Here is an 18,322-nt window from a genome sequence, read left to right as displayed (position 1 = left end):
AGGGAGTACTTGAGTTGAGGCCCAATGTCCATTTGCACCCTTAATTCTTAACATATATATATAAGTACATAGATCTATTCCCCTCTCATTACATATAAATATATTTACATATGTACATGCCTGGATTTAGACCTCTATAAATGTCCTTTGCCTCCTGGTTCTTTCCTCTGTTTCCTATTACTTTCCTCTTGTCCCACCATCACGTTTGCCTTCATTAGGGTTTAGTAATTCCTTGCTGCTATATTGGCCTTGATTAAGTCCACTAGGCATCCTACATCCTTCTCTCCATTGATTTTAGGAACTTGTGTTCCCCTGTCCTTAGGTTGGTTCCCCTGCCCTTCCTTTCTCCCACCTCCCCTTTTCCTGTGTCCCCTCCTCCCCCCAACGAACCATTGGTCCTGTTCTTTTCATCTCTAATTGTTTATCCCGCCTGTCTTATCTAGATAGACATGCAGAGATATTAATAAGCACAAAAACCAGGCAAAGCCAAACAAAACAATAGAGGTAGTTAAAACCAACAAAAAGAAAGCCACTGACAAAAAGGAAAAGGCGATCATGGATTGTGATAAGAATTGTATGAGCCCCCAATAAAATGATTTAAAGAAAAAAAAAAAGGAAAAGCCTCTACATAGTTCAAGGTCAGTTTGTTGGCCAACTTGAAGCATTTTTGATGAAGATCAAAGAATATCTTGACATGAATAAAACAATAATTTTCCCAACTAGACCAGTAAGCAACATCATGATCCACAGAAAAGATGGAAGTTGCCAAGGATTTCATTTTATCTGGGTCCTCAATTAATGCCCATGGAAATGATAGTCAAGGAATCAAATGCCTTATTGCTAAATCTGCTGTGAAAGGCCTCTCTAAAATGTTCCAAAGCAACAACAACAAAAATGTTCCAAAGCAAAGATGCTGCTAAGGTGTGCCTGACCCAAGCCATGGTATTTCCATTGCCTGTCTGTGTGCAAAAACTAAGGAAGACCAAAGAATTGACACATTTTAATTACGGTGTTGTTGAAGAATAATTATTGAACACCATGGACTGTCAGAAGAATGAACACATCTGTCTTGGATGAAGTACAGTCAGAATGCTCCTTAGACATGAGAAGGGGAGGAATGTGTTTCTTGTATTTTGGACATGTTATCAGGAGGTACCAGTTTTGGAAGAAACACATCATACTGGGTAAAAAAGAGGGTCACCAAAAGAGAGGAAGGCTTTTGAGTGATGGATTGGTGCACAGGCTGTCATAAAGGGCTCAAACATGAAAATGATTGTAAGGACAGGGTTGTATTTCTTTCTGTTGTACACTCCCTAACCCACAGGTATAATAAACTCATACATTTATGACAGGAGGCAGCTTTACAGGTTGGAATTCTATAAAGTTAGGTTCTAATCCCCCACAGTAGCTGAGAGGTCAAAGTGGTATCTTCCCTACTTATTACATTTTTAAGGGATGGCTTGCAGGTCATGAGGAAACATTGTTGGATTGTCAATTTGGCAAGAAACGTATGTACAATTACACAATTTCTGGAGTAAATGTTCTAAGGGAAAGGGAAGAAGGGGTTGGGGAGTCTCTTTTCATTTTGGTACCTGGGAAATTTTTTTCTTCTGTTCAATTTATATTTGTTACTCATGGAGCATTTTAAGTGTATAAGATGAGTGTTATTTATACAAAAGTCTCTTGTGGATTTTTTTTTCTTTTACAGGGAGAGATATAAAAGACCTGCGTTTCAATCTCAAAGTGTCTCTCAATTCCATGGTCTTTCCAATGCGCCAAGAAGTGGTTTGTCGAGGATCTGATGGTGTGTACTCTTTCTGCAGAGCTCTGAAAGGAGGTAAACGATCAGTTCATGTGGCTCTTTAAACATAACAGAGTTCCTTAGGAGAATGTCGTGAAGTTCAAATACACTGAAAATGCAGAGTTCAATTTCCATGAGTAAATCTTCATCCTGATCTATGCTGTTAGAACTTCAAGCAGCTTAAACAACATTTTATCATAATATTATTAACTTGTTTTTAAGATGATACTTATCTGTGTTTAATGGGACATTGATGTGTTTACATTGTTTAGATTAGTGCTTTACATCACCTTAGCTAACAGGCCTCTTTGCATGAATATTTAACCAATTATTTTTCACTGAAACTCACCAAATATTTTTATTCAGCTATATTGCATTTTATTCCAATGCCTTCCTTTTTTATTAATTATTTTATTGTGGGGCTCTTACAAATCTTATAACAATCTATCATTCAATTGTATCAAGCACATTTGTACATATGTTGTCATCAATATTTCCAAAACATTTTCATTCTATTTGAGCCCTTGGTATCAACTCCTCTCTTGTACCCTCCCTCCCCCACCCCTACCCCCGTTGTGAACCCTTGATCAATTAATTATATATTTTTATTGTTATTTCATGTCTTACACTGTCTGTTGTCACCCTTCACCCACATTTCTATTATTCATCCCCCTGGGGTGTGTGCTATATATTCAGTCCTTTTTTTCTTTACACTGTAATTATTCACAAAGTCAGGAAATTCAGAAAAGTAATTTCCAGACCTGAAGGTTGCCTAAGGGTGAAAGTCTCAGAGGTTCCACCAGTCTTAGTCTGACCAGTAAGTCTGGTCATTTTAACAACTTTGAGATTTGTTCCACCTTTTCCTACCTTTCTCTCCAGGCCATTCTAATGTGATCTCTTTCAGAGCAGCTGGCAGTCAGGCTCCATCTAGTTCTTCTGCTTTCAGGTTGTGGAGACTGTGATCCATTGGTCCACTGTACTGATTGTTTCCTTATGTCTTTTTCTTTAGCAGTTTTATTCGCAAGTAATTTAAATATCATATAATTCAATGGATCCATCATTCAATCATATCATGGAGAATTGTACAATCAGTCCCATATCAATTTTAGAGCATTCTCCCTGCTCCCATGGTCAAATTGAAGATGAGTCATGCAACCGCAATCCATTCTAGTGCTCCCTCCCCTCCCCTGTCTCTTTTAGTTGCTGCCCAAATCCCTTTTCCCTCCCTATCTGCCCCACCCCCCTAGTCCCTATATCCCCTTGTATCTGTTATTATCATTAGGCATCCACTCCTCCTGTGCTTCACAACTGGGAGACCAAACAGAAAGTAATAACAAACAAAATCACGCTAAGGTGATAAGAGTGAAAACATAATAGTATATAGACAAAAGTACTAATTATGTGTAAGAAGGAAAAGACCTCCAACAATAATAAAAAAGCCAGGGAAGACATTTCCATCTTGGAACTAGTAAGTGGTAATTGCATCCAGAACAAATTCAGGTCTCATCTATAGGGCGATCAACTGGCCAAGTCTTGAGTTTGATCCAGCATAATTAAGATTACAATGCTCTCTCCCTGATAGAAAGGCTGATTAAGACCCTTACCTGTGGCTAGAGTGGATCTGCCTGTGGCTCAGTCTGACTAGATAGTCTGCAGATGGGTTTTGGGCTCTCAGTGTCCCCCACAAATTGGGTGTTCATAATTTTTGCTCTGATGCTTTTCTTCTCACCATATTTGAGTTTTGTCATTGTCATCTTTGGATCACACAAGCTGGTGTGCTTCTTCTTTGTGGACTTAGTTGACTCCTCACTTAGATGGGCGCATGTTTGAATACAAGCCTTTAAGACTCCAGACACTTCCAATTGATAACCGGGCACCATCTTCTTTCTTCACCACACTTTGCTGTAGCACCCTTATCTTCAGTGATTATTTCATGAAGGTGAGTATGTAGCAGGGCCATGATGTAAGAACTAATTGTTATTAAGTTGGAGCTAGGATTTAGTGGGAGCCCCAAACCCATTCCTGGATCTGTGCCTTTTAAAAAAAATTTGCTGTAACTTGGGAGCCAATACATATGTCATATCCTTCATAATCGAATCATGTCCAAAATAATTATGCAATTTCTTCCATAATCATATGCTTCCCAAAACATACTTTTCCTTCCTGAATGTCTCTTGATTTTCATCATTCTTCTTTCCTCTGGACAGGGAGATACCTATAGTTACATATTCAATGGTTGATCATGTTGATCATGAGCTGTAAGACCCCAATTACTGACCAAAGATTAATGATTTTTAAAAGTAACATTTTAATGTGGTTTTGGTGTCAGTTTAGTCAGTGAATTCATTTCCTATCTAATAATTTTCATACAAATTATTGTGTCATTGGTTGTAATGTTCACAATGTGTCAGCATTCTCATTAATTTCATTCTGTTTGGTCTATGGGGCTAGCTTCCCTTCCCCTCCCTGCCCTCTCATCTTACCTGTGGGTACACGTTAACCATTTGGTCTCATACAATTGATGTTTAGTCGAGCCCATTACTCCAGCATAGTACTATTTATTTAAAAAAATCTTCAGAATAGTTTCACTTCTCAAGGAAAAGATGTCCCTGGTTGAATTATGCCCTTCCAAAATATATGTTGCAAATTCTAATCTCTATGCTCTGGGTTGCAATCCCACTTGGAAATAGGTTATCTTTGTTATGATAATAAAGAAAGAATAGTGTTGTCAGTATTTTAAATGGATCTTTTTTGAGACATGAGAGAGGTTCACTAACAGAGGAGAGGGGAGGTAAGGCGAATGCCAGGCCCCATGGAGGTTTCCAAGGAAAGTAGAAGCAAAAGCGGAAGTGACGGCATCTTCCTCTAGAGAGAAGCTTCCAGGCGTAGTGGTTACAGGTGGGGCTGCTGCCCACAGGTCAGTAGTTTGAAAACACCAGCTGTACCTCAAGAGAAAGATGAGGCTTTCCACTACCCCTAAAGAGTTAAAGTTTGGAAACCCGCAGGGGCAGTTGTACCCTGTCCGATAGGGTCATTATGAGTTGGCATTGACTTAATGGCAGGGAGTATTTGAGAGGGCTGATGATTGGTGTATGGAGGTGCCAGTCTGTGAGGTTAGGTGTACAAGAGAAGGAAGAGAAGGGGTATATGTATATATATTTTTTATTGGGGGCTCTTACAGCTCTTATCACAATCCATCCATCCATTGTGTCAAGCACATTGTACATATATTGCCATCATCATTTTTACAACATTTTATTTTTACTTGAGTCCTTGGTATCAGATCTTCATTTTTTCCCTCCCTCTTCCACCATTCTTCCCTTAATAATTTATAAATTTTTTTTTCATCTGTTACACCAACCGCTGTCTCAAAGGGGTAGATTTTTTAAAAAGTCATTTATTGGGGTCTCATACAACTCTTATCACAATCCATCCATCCATCATTGTGTATCAATTACATTTGTGCATTTGTTGCCATCCTCGTTCTCAAAACATTTGCTCTCCATTTAAGCCCTTGGCATCAGCTCTTCATTTTCCCCCTCCCTCCCCACTCCCCCCTCCCTCATGAACCCTTGATAATTTATAAATTATTATTTCATGTCTTACACTGTCCGAAGGGAGACATCGGATGGTCTTCCTTCATCCGCTTTTCTGTTGTCCGTCCACCGGGGAGGGGGTTATATGTAGATCTTTGTGATGGTTCTCCCATTCTATCTCACCCTCTCTCCACCCTCCAGGCATCGCCACTCTCACCACTGGTCCCGAGGGGTTCATCTGCCCTGGATTCCCTGCATTTCTAGTGAAAGGGGTAGATTTTTGAAGAGAAAGTTAGTGAGTTCTGGTTTAGACCTGCTGAGAGTTCAACGTAATTTTGAATTGTGTTCTGTGGGCAGCTGGTTTTGTAGGTCCAGAGCATGGGAGAAATTGTCCGGGGGATATTCTGCTTTAAGATTCATTGATGTACCAAGAGGCCCTTGACATTTGGGAGAAAAATTTGCAAATGTCATACATTGCTATTTTAAAAATAACTTAACTTTTATGCTGTTATAAAAATAGTGCATCTTTAGGATACAATATCAGGATATATTGGACAAGTAAAATTAAAAGAAAATAATCACACATAATCTTATCATTTCTTGCATATAAATATATACAAGGGGGCTTTAAAAATGGTGTGGAAAAATGGAATTGAAGGTAATAGATTTTTTCTTCTTCAAATTTTGAAGACTCTGCCCATCTAGTTGTCTTTATTTAACTATATATTCCTTCTGTAAATATGGATAATTCCTCAGTAAATGCCAATTTTGTGATCATCTGAGGCTTGGGTCTTTCATCCCCCACACACTTACCGAGAATTTGAGTGCACAACAAGGGAATCACAAGGATGCACTTTGAGAAAGCAGAGAAAGGCCTAAGAAACTACTTTTTTCCTGGTCTAGCCAGGGTTCTCTCTTGTTTCCTGCAGTGTGGGCAGGGGTGTCAAGCCAAACACCTATAGGAAGAGAATGGGAGCAGTGACCAAAATGTGAGCTTTTCAAGAGAGGCAAATTGAAAGAGTGCATGCTACTGTGTTAGTTTGGGTAGACTAGAGAAACAAATTCATAGACACGCATATGTGTCTAAGAAATAGCTTTATATAAAAGAGCAATTGTATATTGAGAAACACCCCAGCCCGGTTCAGATCAAGTCCATAAGTCCATTATTAGCCCAGTGTCTGATACTAATCTATAAATTCCTCTTTAGATTCACCCAACACATGCAATGACACTGAATACAGGAAGATCACAGGCCAGTGTGTGAGAAGTCTTGTGGATCCAGTGGCGGTGGAGGCATCTCAGCACCAGCAGGGGTGTCCATGTGACTCCTCCAGCTCCAGGGCTCTAGCATAGCTCCATGTGTCTTTGCAACTGGAATATCTCACAGGGAGTGAGAGTGTCCCACCTCCAGGGAGCTATTTATCTCCTTAGTGCTTCCAAGTGAGGTCATCAAGCTGTGAACTGATTGACAGGCCAAACTCCACCCCTTCCCAATTTGACACCAGGTTATGTAACTACCACATCCACAGAAGTTAAAGCTCTTTCTTTCTACTGTACTAGGAATTTGAACCAGATAGACTTGCATTTAAAAATGTGGGTGAGCCGGAATGCTAACTAGAACCAGAGAAAATACAGTGGCTAGAAACATAAATCTCACTCTTAGAAAACAAGGGCAGTGTTCAAGTTACATAGAAACCAAATTTCTTGAGAGGCTCTGTTGAAAATGCCAGTGGCTGCCTCAAAGCTGACACAGCCTCTTTAAATGAAGATCCCTCTGTACACTCCCCGCCACAATCCAATGTCACAGAACAGTCTCTTGAAAGGGCTCACTACGTGTCTTCCAAGTCTCCCATTCCAGGGCTTAGTTGTTACTTGCTGTTTGAACAGATTTTTATTCATAGTGACCCTACGGGACAGAATAGAAATGTTCCCTAGTGTTTCTGAGGCTGTGATCTTTGTAGTAACAGACAGGCCCGTCTTCTTCCCGTGGAGAAGCTGCTGGATTTTAACCTCCAACCTGGCAGCTAGCAGACTGCATTGCAGTCTCGGGTCCTTTTGGAACAAAGGGCCCTGCATTTTTATTTTGCACAGTCCTGGAGTGTTGGGTGACTAAAGCAGAACCCCTGCTCTCCTGGTAGCGGAGGAAACACCACCATATATAACGAAGCAGTGAAACAAGACAGATTCAGATTGTGATACTGCTGTCAAGGAAATCAGCAGGTCTGTCTGTGAGCCATCAGGAGCCATCACCACAGCACGGTGTTTAAGTGCTCAGCGTGAACTGAAAAGTCAGTGACGTAAACACACCAGCTACCCTGTGTGTGAGAGACGTGGCAGTCTGCTTCCCGAGAGATTACAGCCTTGGAAACCCTTAGGGGCAGTTCTACTCTGTCTTACAGGGTTGCTATGAGTTAGAATTAACTTGATGGCAACTTGATGGGTATCTCTCTCACAGACACCCTAATGGACAGGGCTGGCACAGGTTGGTGGAGAGTCTCTGAAGGTCTGAGGAAGCATATGGGAATAGTCGCCATGGTATGGAATTCGTGGTTTCTTTAGTTTTGCATAGGGCTGTCTCTAAAAGTAGTAAATGTATAATAGGGGCACTATATGCTATGAAGCAAACAAACACCAAAGAAAAAATTTGCCCAATAATAACTAATATATTTTTTATTTTGCAGAGACGGTGAATACAAACGTATCATTCTCCTACACGGCTCTAAACTTTTTTAAGGTAATGTTCAAGATTTGTTTTGTATTTCCTCAAAATTTGGTAGTAGCAGATGTGTTAAGGATTTGAAAGAAGCAATCCAAAATGTCTAAAAATAGATGTAAAAAGTAAGATGTTTAATATTCTTTTTCACTTTTTTGGTATTGTAGTACTTCTTTCTGCAGCATATGAAAAAGTTACATAAAATGATGCTTCTTTTTATTGCATCTTCTCTAACATACTTTGCTGAAATTTAGGCAAATGTTCAGTATTAGTATATTGAATGATCTTCAGTTTATAACACTGGACAACCACTATGTATAACTCAGTAAATCTCTATATAATATACTAAATACCTAGCAATATAAGTATTAAAACTTCTGACTTGCCAACCTGGTTCGGTTCCAAAGACCAGATTGTTATATAAAAGTCAAAGTTATGCAAATATTCAGGATGACCATAAGAGATCACAAAATGGGAGAAGACTATATCATTACATAGCTGTCAAATTACATCATCACTTAACTGCCAAATTCCTGAGATTCATGGCTGAACCAAGTTGACACATAACCTTTAACTGTCATAATCAGCATTACTCTTACCTCTCACTTCCACATTCATTACTATCAGATGCACATCGTTAATGTGCAAAATGGATAGTAGTTATTTCACTGTTGCTGTAAATGCAAATGTCAGTTAATGAGCTACTGAGAAGTACTCAATATATACACACATATATGCAATCTACACACATATAACTTATAAAAATTGCTTAGGAAAATAAAGATTTTATAAATTATAGACTTATTTTTGTTCAAAATTTTTCTTGGAAACAGTTTTTGTAAACATAATTAATGTCTAGAAACAAGTACAGATATAAATTTAGAGAATTGCATGTAAATACCTAGCAATCAAATGTTTTGTATGTTTCACTTTTTTTAGTGACTTAAGATAAATGTAAGCATCGTATATTCCTCAGCTATTTTATAAGTAATCTCTGTTTTAAAAACTCTTAGGGTACTTAAACATTGAGAAAAAACATAATTTTGTAAGAACAAATGGGTTTTATGCTCATTGAATTCAAAGGCATGCACATTTAATTTGTTTTTTTAAGAGTTTTATAGGCATATATTTCACATGTGCAATTCAATAGTTCCAGCATATTAATGAGAAGTCATTTGTCGAGGCTAGAGGCACGCTTGGGTCCTGGTTATTGCCTGGGGGTGCTAGGGTCCTCGAAGAACAAGTGCTGACCTTATTCACCGGCTGTGCGTCTCGCGGCACACTCAGTCACCAGGTTAGCGACATGCGTCAGGAAAAAGAAAAAAGATGTCATTCATCTCCACAATCAATGTTGTACAATCTTGTACTCATTATCATCAGCTCCCCAACTCCCCCAAACCTGGCCGCCATTCCCTCCAGACACCGTCAATGCAGGCCCTCTCTATAGATCTACCCACCCTGGATTTCATATACAGAAAAACCTAGAAAGCGCAACAAAACCAACAAACAAAACCACACTGCACTTCGAGTGATAGCAAGGCTGCTTACATGCCTGGTCTCTGGTCAGAGGGAAGTCACTGGAGGCTTAAGCCCTGTGAGTGAGCTTTGGGCTCCGCTGTCACCCATAGCCTTCCATGCACCAAGTGTTCACAATTTCAGCTCTGATACGAGTCCCTCCTTCAGGTTTGGCTTTTTTCATTTACTATCCTTTATCATTTTCCATCGCGTATTTTCATCTCATTAGAAAACTACAATCAATTCGATTTGAATGGCCTCTGTTTAAACAAACAAAAAATTCTCACTAAAGCCTGTAACGTTTTCTATTACTCATATTTCGTTTTGTTTTAGGGACAATACACAATTGTTGTAGAAGCCGTCACTGGAAGTCACGACGACCAGCTCTTCTGTTTGAATGTGACCGCCATACACGAATCTAAATTCAAATAGAATAAATTGAGCATGTTTGTTTTTCAAAGGGGTGTGTTTGTGTGTGTGTGTGTGTGTGTGTGTGTGTGTGTGTGAAAGTTCTCTCCCCACCCCTCCCACATACACACAAATAAAGAATTCTCCTGAGCTCATTCACATGCTACTGCTTTGGAGCAAACTACCAGTATTGCTCCTCTGCGTGCGGGCAGCTGTCTGCTCTGCCCTGTCAGACGGTGTCACGTGCTGGGACAATAGCACATGCCAACCCAGACAAAATTCTTTCCCTGCCTTCCTGGAGTTTATATTTCCATGATGGGAGTGGTTTAGCTTCTTGGTGATGCTATATCAGAAGTGGTGCAAAATGGATAGCTTTAAGTAACAAATTTACTTGCTCACAGTTTAGGAAGTTCCCTCTCTGACTGCCATTGAATCATTTCTGATTCATAGTGACCCCATAAGACAGAGTAGAACTATCCTTGTAGGTTTCTAAGACTATAACTCTTTCCAGGAGTAGACAGCCTCATCTTCCTCCTGTAGAGCTAGCTGCTTGTGGTTTTGAACTACTAACCTCTCAGTAGCCCAATTCATAACCCACAACACCACCAGGATTCCTGTCTTTAGGAAGCTGGAAGTTTGAATTCAGGGCTCTGGACCTAGGGCAAGGCTTTCTTTCTCTGTTCGCTCTGATTTGCTCAGCCCACAGACTGAGTAAGTATGAAGAGAGGATACAACCCTGATGCACACCTTTCCTGATTTAAAACCATACAGTATTCCCTTGTTCCATTCGTACAACTTGCCTCTTGATCCATGTACAAATTCTGCATGAGCACAATGAAGTGCTTTGCAATTCCCATTCTGCTCAAGGTCATCTGTAGTCTGTTATGGTCCACACAGTCAAGTGCCATGGCACAGTCAATAAAGCACAAGTAAACATCTGTGATAGTTAAGGTTTATTGTGACAACCTGGACAATGAACACACGTGGGATTCATTGAAGGGCAGTTGAATTGAAGGGCGGAGAGAGAAATGGTTTGGCGAGCCTTGTCTTCTTGGTCTCTTGCTCTCTGAGGGTTGGATCAGGGTGCAGCTGCCTTAGCTAATTCCCTGCTTCAGCTTGCAAGGCTCACTTCCTGCAAGACATCCCTGAGGAAAAGCCTCATGGGCCTACTCTGATGCAGCCCTGGGTGCTGGAACACAGGTGTGGAGACCCCTGCCAGCGCTGAGATGCTTACACACTCACTGATTTGGCTTTCCTCCTGCATTCAGTGTCATTGCGTGTGTTTTGTGAGTTTGAGGAGGATTTTGTAGATCGGTGTTGGACATATGGGCTTTTGTTGGACTTAGGGGCTTGGACAGGACTGGGTTGGGATGCTTTCTTAATGTACACTTACCCTTGATATAAAACTCTCTAATAAAATATGAGTGTCTATGAATTTTGTTTCTCTAGGCTACCCAGACTAATTCAACAGCCTTCTAGTATTCTCTGCTTTTAGGTAAGATCCATCCACATCAGCAATGCCACCCCTTGTTCCATGTCCACTTCTGAATCTGGCAGCTCCTTGTCACTATACTGCTGCAACCATTGTTGGATGATCTTCAACAAAAATCTCCGTACATGTGATATCGGTGATATTGTTCTGTCATTTGAGCATTCTGTTGGGTCACCTTTGTCTGGAATAGGTATAAATCTGAATCTCTCCCTGTTCATTGGCCCAGAAGCTGTCTTCCACATTTCCTGGCATAGACAAGTCAGTGCCTCATCAACTTGTTGAAACATTTCAGTTGGTATCCTATCAATCCCAGGAGCCTTGTGCCACAGATGTAGTCCATTTGACTTCATGTGTATAGTCACCTTGAAAAAGTTTTTGCTATGAACAAGATGTTGGTTTTATAAAATTCTGTCATGTGATCTCCAGCTTCGTTTCCATCACCAATATTCTATTTTCCAATGACTATTCTTTGCACTTTGTTTCCAGCTTTTGCATTCCAATCACCATTATCAATGCATCTTGATTACATCACATGGATCACTTTCAGACCGAAGTAGTTGATAGAATTCTTCACTTTCTTCATCACTCAAATTAGTGGTGGGTGCATACATTTGAATAATAGTTATATTGATTGCATGTCCTTGAAAGAAGATAGATACAATCCTATCCCAGGCAGCACTGTACTTCATGGTTGATTTTGCATTGTTTTTGACAGTGAATGCCATACCTTTCTTCTTGATTGTGTTATTCCTGACAGAGTAAATCATATTATTTCCTGATTCAGAATGATCAATACCAGTCATTTTCAGCTCACAGATGCCTAGGATATCAATCTTCAAATGTTCTATTTAATTTTTGATGATTTTCAACTTTCCTAGACACAAACTCCACATATTCCAAGTTCTAATTATTAGATGTTTGCAGCTATTTCTCCCTATTGGACATATGGGCTATGTTAGTCTGAGTTGACTAGAGAAACAAATTAATAGACACTCATATGTGTCTTTCATAAGAGCTTTATATAAAAGAGCAATTGTATACTGAGAAAACATCCCAGCACAAACCAGATCAAGTCCATAAGTCTGATATTAGCCCATATGTCCGATACCAGTCTATAAATTCCTCTTTAGACTCACACAGCACATGCAATGATGCCGAATGCAGGAAGATCACAGGCCAGTGGAAGGAAAGTCTGGGGAACCAGTGGTGATGGAAGTATCTCAGCACTGGCATGGGCCTCCACTTGGCTCTTCCAGTTCCAGGGCTCTGGCTCCATCAGCGTAGCTCCATGTGTCTTGTCAACAGGAATGTCTCCCAGGGAGAGTGTGTGTCCACCTCCAGGGAGGAAGACAGGTTTCCCAGAATCTTTCGTAGAAGGCCAAGCCCACACAGAGGCCTCATTGGCTATGACCTGATTGACTGGCTAGTCTCCACCCCTTCACTGAAGTTGACAGCAGTGTATGTAACTGTCACGTGAGCTAATATGGGACTTAAGGACTTGATGTGGATTGGGCTGGTGTGTTTTCTTAATATACATTTACTCTTTGATATAAAGTTCTCTCTTACACACACGAGTCTCCCTAGATTTGTTTCTCTAGTCTACCCAGACTAATACACACTCCTTTTGAGTAGTTCTGGAACCACCAGAGGCATACTACAGAAAACCCTGTGGTAATGGCATTTCCCCTCACCATTGATTTACTTTAGGAAGGAAGGAAAGATCATAGTCGTAGAGGTTTACTTGTGCAGGGCTGCATAGCTGGGATTGAGAGGCGTACCTGGATTGCTCTTCTGCCTGAGAAAGCTGGGGCGGCCATTTTTCAAATGAATCCAAAGGCCCAGGTAAGCAAAGCCGTGGGAGATGGAGAAGGTGTTTATGGTCTCAGAGATTCACTCCTTGAGGGCAGTCCTGCTGCAGAGCCATGCGAACGTGAACTTTCCCTGCTATTATTTCAAGAGGAACACAATTGGGAAGTTTTAAATACCTTATTTGCTTTGCTTAAAAACAAAAACAAACAAAACTCTTGACATTGTTTTTCAGATGATACTGTCCAGTATCAAGAAGCCAGGTGAAAGATTCTGTAAAGCAGTTCTCTAATGTTAACTTCTTCTTTTAAAAATTAGCATGGTTCTAAAATGAAATGAGCTCCCAAGCTATAAAAGCATGCGGAGGAAACTTAAGTGCATACTGCTAGGTGGAAGATACCAGTCTGAACAAGACACATACTATGTGATCCCAAGCATGGGACATTCCGGAAAAGACAAAACAAGATAAATAGATAATAAAAATATCATTGGTGGCCCGGAGCTCAGTGGAATAGCAGCGGGGTAACCATGTGGAACACAGGGCATTTTAAGGGCAGTGAAATGATTCTGTATGTGATGGTGGGCACATGCCATTCTGCAGTTGTTAAGGCCCAGAGGACTGTACAACATTAAGGGCGAGTTCTAGTGGACTTCAGTTAATGATAATGTATACCACAGGAATGCAAAAATTAATAATAGGAAAATCATGTGTATATGGAGAGAGAGTATATGGAAACTGCTTTTTCATAAATTTTCATTTAACTTAAAATTGCTTTCAAAGAGTCTATTAACATTAGCATTTTCCTCACAAACTCTTTGCTGACCTCTTAATGGCAAAGTAAGGAAACCTGATAGCAAGGTGTTAAGCAATAGACTGCTACCCACAAACTATTCTGAGGGAGAATGATGAGGTTTTCTGCCCCATAAAGATTTTCGACCTGAGTAACCCTGCAATTGGGTTCCCAGGGGTTGCAAATCCCATGGTAGTGGATTTTAATGGCAAAAGAGTACATTTCACTGTGACAAATTCATAAAGCGCAGGAGTACAAAGATTAACAAGTAAAAATCACTTTTTCCATTGATTTCCCTATACTCTTCTACAACCATACTTAACACTTTGGTGGCTTTTTAGGTATATGGCTTTCCAGACTTACACTACATATGGGTTCCCTTCCATATAGTATTTTTATATACGTGGGATATATATGTACACCTCTTAAGAAATGAAAATACTGAACTTGAAAAATATTTCCAAGTCATTATATATAGGTCTACTTATTTCTTCATTTATGATTATGGCAAAAATATAAATAATACAACATATTCCAATTCAATATTTTCACCTGTACAATTCAGAGACACTAATTGCATCAATTGCATTGTGAAATCATCATCCCTAATCTCCACTGCCCAATTTCCCATCACCGTCAATATTATGCATTTGTCAAACCCCGTAGGGCCATATAACAGAAACGCAATGCTACTCAAGCAATGATTGCTCCTCTCTCCCTCCTGTCTGCCTCTGATAACTACTGTTGAACTTTGATCTCTAAACATTTATCTTTTTAGTGGCTACATAAGTTCTCTTGTTTAGATGTAGCTAAGTATTACTTAATTCCTACAAAATTGGGGGGAGGTAGAATTTATTGTTTCTATTTTAAAGGTGAGGAATCTAAAACTTAGAGAGTTTAAGTAACTCGTTGAAAGTCAGAGAGCTATTAAGTGGATTTGATCTTGGTAATATAACTTCAAATTCTGAGCTACTTAAAACAATCCTTTTGGTGGGATAAGAGTGTTGTAGACTTTTTGTCTTTGTAGTCATATTTTATATTAACTGATAATGAGGTGTTCTACTCCCATAAAGATTCACAGATGCAGAAACTCAGAGGTGTAGCTTTACCCTGTCCTATAGGGACTCTATGAATCAAAATTGACTTGATGACATTGAGTTTGAGTTTTGGAGCTTTGTACATTAAATATGTATTGATTTATACTTAGATATATGTACCAGCTAAAAATGACAGTTAAAAAGCAAGTTTTATTATTAAACACACTTACTAATCTGAAATGAAAGCAATATTTAAGTGATCCCAATTAAATGTAATGAAAATTGGAAACAACATAGGTGGACAACCATTTTAGATAATTCCAAAGTAAATAGTGGTACTATCATATTACATAGCATTTAAAAAGTTTGAAGTATATATACAAGTAGATCTCCAGAGGATATTGTTGAGTTATAAAATTAAGTTGAAGAGAGACATTCGCTGTACGACACACTGAAAAAGTAAGAATGAAAAATAAAAAGGTTACAATGTATTTTATACAAGGACATATGTAATGTCTTAGTGTTCTTTATCTTCTCTGTTTTAATATACATTGCAATGACTAAACAGAACACACAGACAAAAATTCATGACTAAAAGGCTTATTCAGGAATTTGACAAGTTGTAATGCTAGTGAGAAATGCTCAAGGTTGAGTTGCTTAACATGTGACAAAATTCTGTCAGATCTGTGAATCAATGCCCCAAAGGGCGCTCCACTCTGCCATAAGCCTCACCTGCAGGCATTCAGCTGTGGGCCAGCACTAGGAGTTCCCCAGAGGCACCCACTTCAGTAAGCCTCACCTGAAGGCACTCAGCCCCACTTCCATGGGTTATCAAGTCCAGCTTTGCCAATTGAGTGCCCAGATACACCTCACTCTGCGAGCCAGCCCCTGCACAAAGCCCTCAGCGGGACTTGCTCCGCGGGTTGCGTGGGAAGTCCATTCCTCTCTTGCACTCTCTGGCTTCTGGGTCTGCTGCTGCTCTTCTGATGGTACAGCTGTCTTCTGGATCCAGGAGGTTCGCTGGGAGCACGGGTCCAGGAGATGCACTCCATTCCTGGTTCTTGCTGGTAATGGGATCTCTCCTCCTGCTTCTCAGAGGGCATCTTTTATACACAGCAGGATGGCACTCCAGGGAATCCTAGTCACAATCCCTCACAGGTGAATCCTATCAATATCCTTCTCCCTCACCCTCTGACCAGAACCATGCAGGGAAAAGTCGTTTGGTGGGAGTTAGAGACTTGACTAGAAGAGCCCAATCAAATATTTCACTGCCCTTCAGCATATATAAAGACATTAGAGAAAAACTAGAAGACTCTATATCAAGTTAGTCACAGTAGTTATACTTGGATGTGGAGGAAGGGGGCCCAAATAGTGGGTGATATTTAGAAAGGACTGTAGCTTCATCTGTAGTGTTTCAAGTTTTTATAAGGAAAACTATTTGTGAATTATTTATACTAAATAGCCTCTACAATTGTGAAAAGGCAAATCTCACTCATAAGAAAAATACACATTAAAGGTACATTGAGGTATCACTTGTCCCTCAACTGGCAAAGATTGGAAAGCTTCGGCGTGCGCTTGTGGTGAGGTTGCCAGGTAATATTGCTGCTAGAAAAGCAGATGGCACAACCTCTGTAAAAGGGATTTTCACAATATCTAACAAAGCAATCTACCTGCTTCTAAAATATCTACCTGCTCCTAAACAATACAAAAATATAGGCACCAAATGATTCATTGCAGCGCTGTTTGTAATAGCAAGATATTGGAAACTACCTTAATACTCAAGCCTAAAATATTGGTTATACTTTGGTACATGCACACATGGACTTCTATGTACTTATATAAAAGTGTAAGGAAGATAGCTAGGAACTGACATGAAGTGATTTCTAGAACATATTGTTAAGTGGAAAAAGACAGTTGCAAAGGATGCTTTTGTGGAAGAGAAAAGGAGAAAGAAGAGAGAATGCATATATCTGCTTTCTTTTGCAAACAAAAATCTAATGAAATTAATCACCTAAAAGGTGTGTATGTAAAGGAGGCAGGGAACAAGATGGACACTTTTAAGGGGGAATAACATTTATCTGACTATATCTCTTTATATCTCACTACATCTCTTTTGACTTTTGGATTATGTTAATAATGCTTTAAAATAAATGTATACCAATAACTGGGGGTGGGTGGGTGGAATTAGCAAAGACTGAATGCAAATAGTAGCAAGTAAACCTGGCTATATATATTTTTTAAAAACTATCATGATCACATTGAAGGTGGGGGAGGAAGGGAAAGAATTCAAAACACTCAAGGAGCTGATGCCAAGGGCTCAAGTAGAAAGAAAATGTTTTGAAAATGATGATGGCAACAAATGTGCAAATGTGCTTGACACAATGAATGGATGTATGGATTGTATAAGGGCTGTAAGAGCCCCCAATAAAATGATTAAAAAAAAGAATTCAATACACTCATTTGAATATATATTCTGAGCCTCAAGAGAAAAAGAACTTTTTAAACAGTTTTGAACATTTTAAAGTAGTATTTTATAGGAAGATGGGAATGTCAATGTTAGAGCAATTTTGTAGAGAAGTGAGCCGAGGGGGAGACTTGTTTGTTGTGGTGAGAGCTACTGTTCTCACTATGTACAAAGGGAGATGCAAAGGTACCAACACAGACAAGCAAAAGCCTTTGAAACTGTATCCGAATAGAAGGTTTTAGTATAAACTCATGCTTTTAAAGATATTCCCTAACTCAGACACATTGAAAGGACCACGAAGCAACAGCACTGCAGCAGGAAAGAACACACCTAGTGAGCAGTGCACAGCGCCTCCTACTGGGAGCCAGTTCTTCGTGGAGAAACGGCTGCGTCCAAGGTTGAGCCAGGAGAGGTCCAAGATGGGTTTAAGGCATCTTATTGTTGCAGAAATTAAGAAAGTCCTATTTTTTTAAAGCTCCATGTCCCAAAACACACACAAGATGGTTTGATATGTCACTCACTAGCCCAAATTGGACAAATGCTACATCAAAATAAGTAAAACCCAAACAAACAAACCAAACTCACTGTCATCGAGTCACGCAGTCTCATAGCAACCCTATAGGACAGGGTAGAACTGCCCTTGTGAGTTTCACTACACTACCAGGATTCTTTTCAAAATAAGTAAGAGCTGGATTAAATTATAATCCCCCCGGGAGGAGGGATCCAGGAATCTTTACTGACAATAAACAAAGAAATAAG

The 18,322-nt window shown here is 39.7% G+C and overlaps 1 protein-coding gene and 1 non-coding gene across 2 annotated transcripts in view; both read left to right on the top strand.

Moving 5' to 3' along the window:
* Positions 1–10,012, top strand: part of LY96 (lymphocyte antigen 96) — a 48,344-nt gene extending 38,332 nt beyond the window's left edge. Inside the window, exons 3-5 of the mRNA XM_004697740.2 lie at positions 1,709–1,837; positions 8,019–8,071; positions 9,899–10,012. Coding sequence (XP_004697797.1) covers positions 1,709–1,837; positions 8,019–8,071; positions 9,899–9,997 — 281 coding nt within the window. The 3' untranslated portion in view covers positions 9,998–10,012. The remainder of the gene's footprint in view (positions 1–1,708; positions 1,838–8,018; positions 8,072–9,898) is intronic.
* On the top strand, positions 9,228–9,357 carry LOC115868879. Its single transcript, XR_004045845.1, has one exon. It is a non-coding gene; the product is annotated as a small nucleolar RNA SNORA3/SNORA45 family (small nucleolar RNA).
* Positions 10,013–18,322: the final 8,310 nt, after the last annotated feature.

This window comes from Echinops telfairi, unplaced genomic scaffold (assembly GCF_000313985.2).
Source record: "Echinops telfairi isolate 266 unplaced genomic scaffold, ASM31398v2 ScPeMD7_1;HRSCAF=3_0, whole genome shotgun sequence".
Lineage (NCBI taxonomy): Eukaryota > Metazoa > Chordata > Mammalia > Afrosoricida > Tenrecidae > Echinops > Echinops telfairi.
Note: the sequence above shows the minus strand (reverse complement) of the source record. Positions and strands in the feature narration are given on the sequence as shown.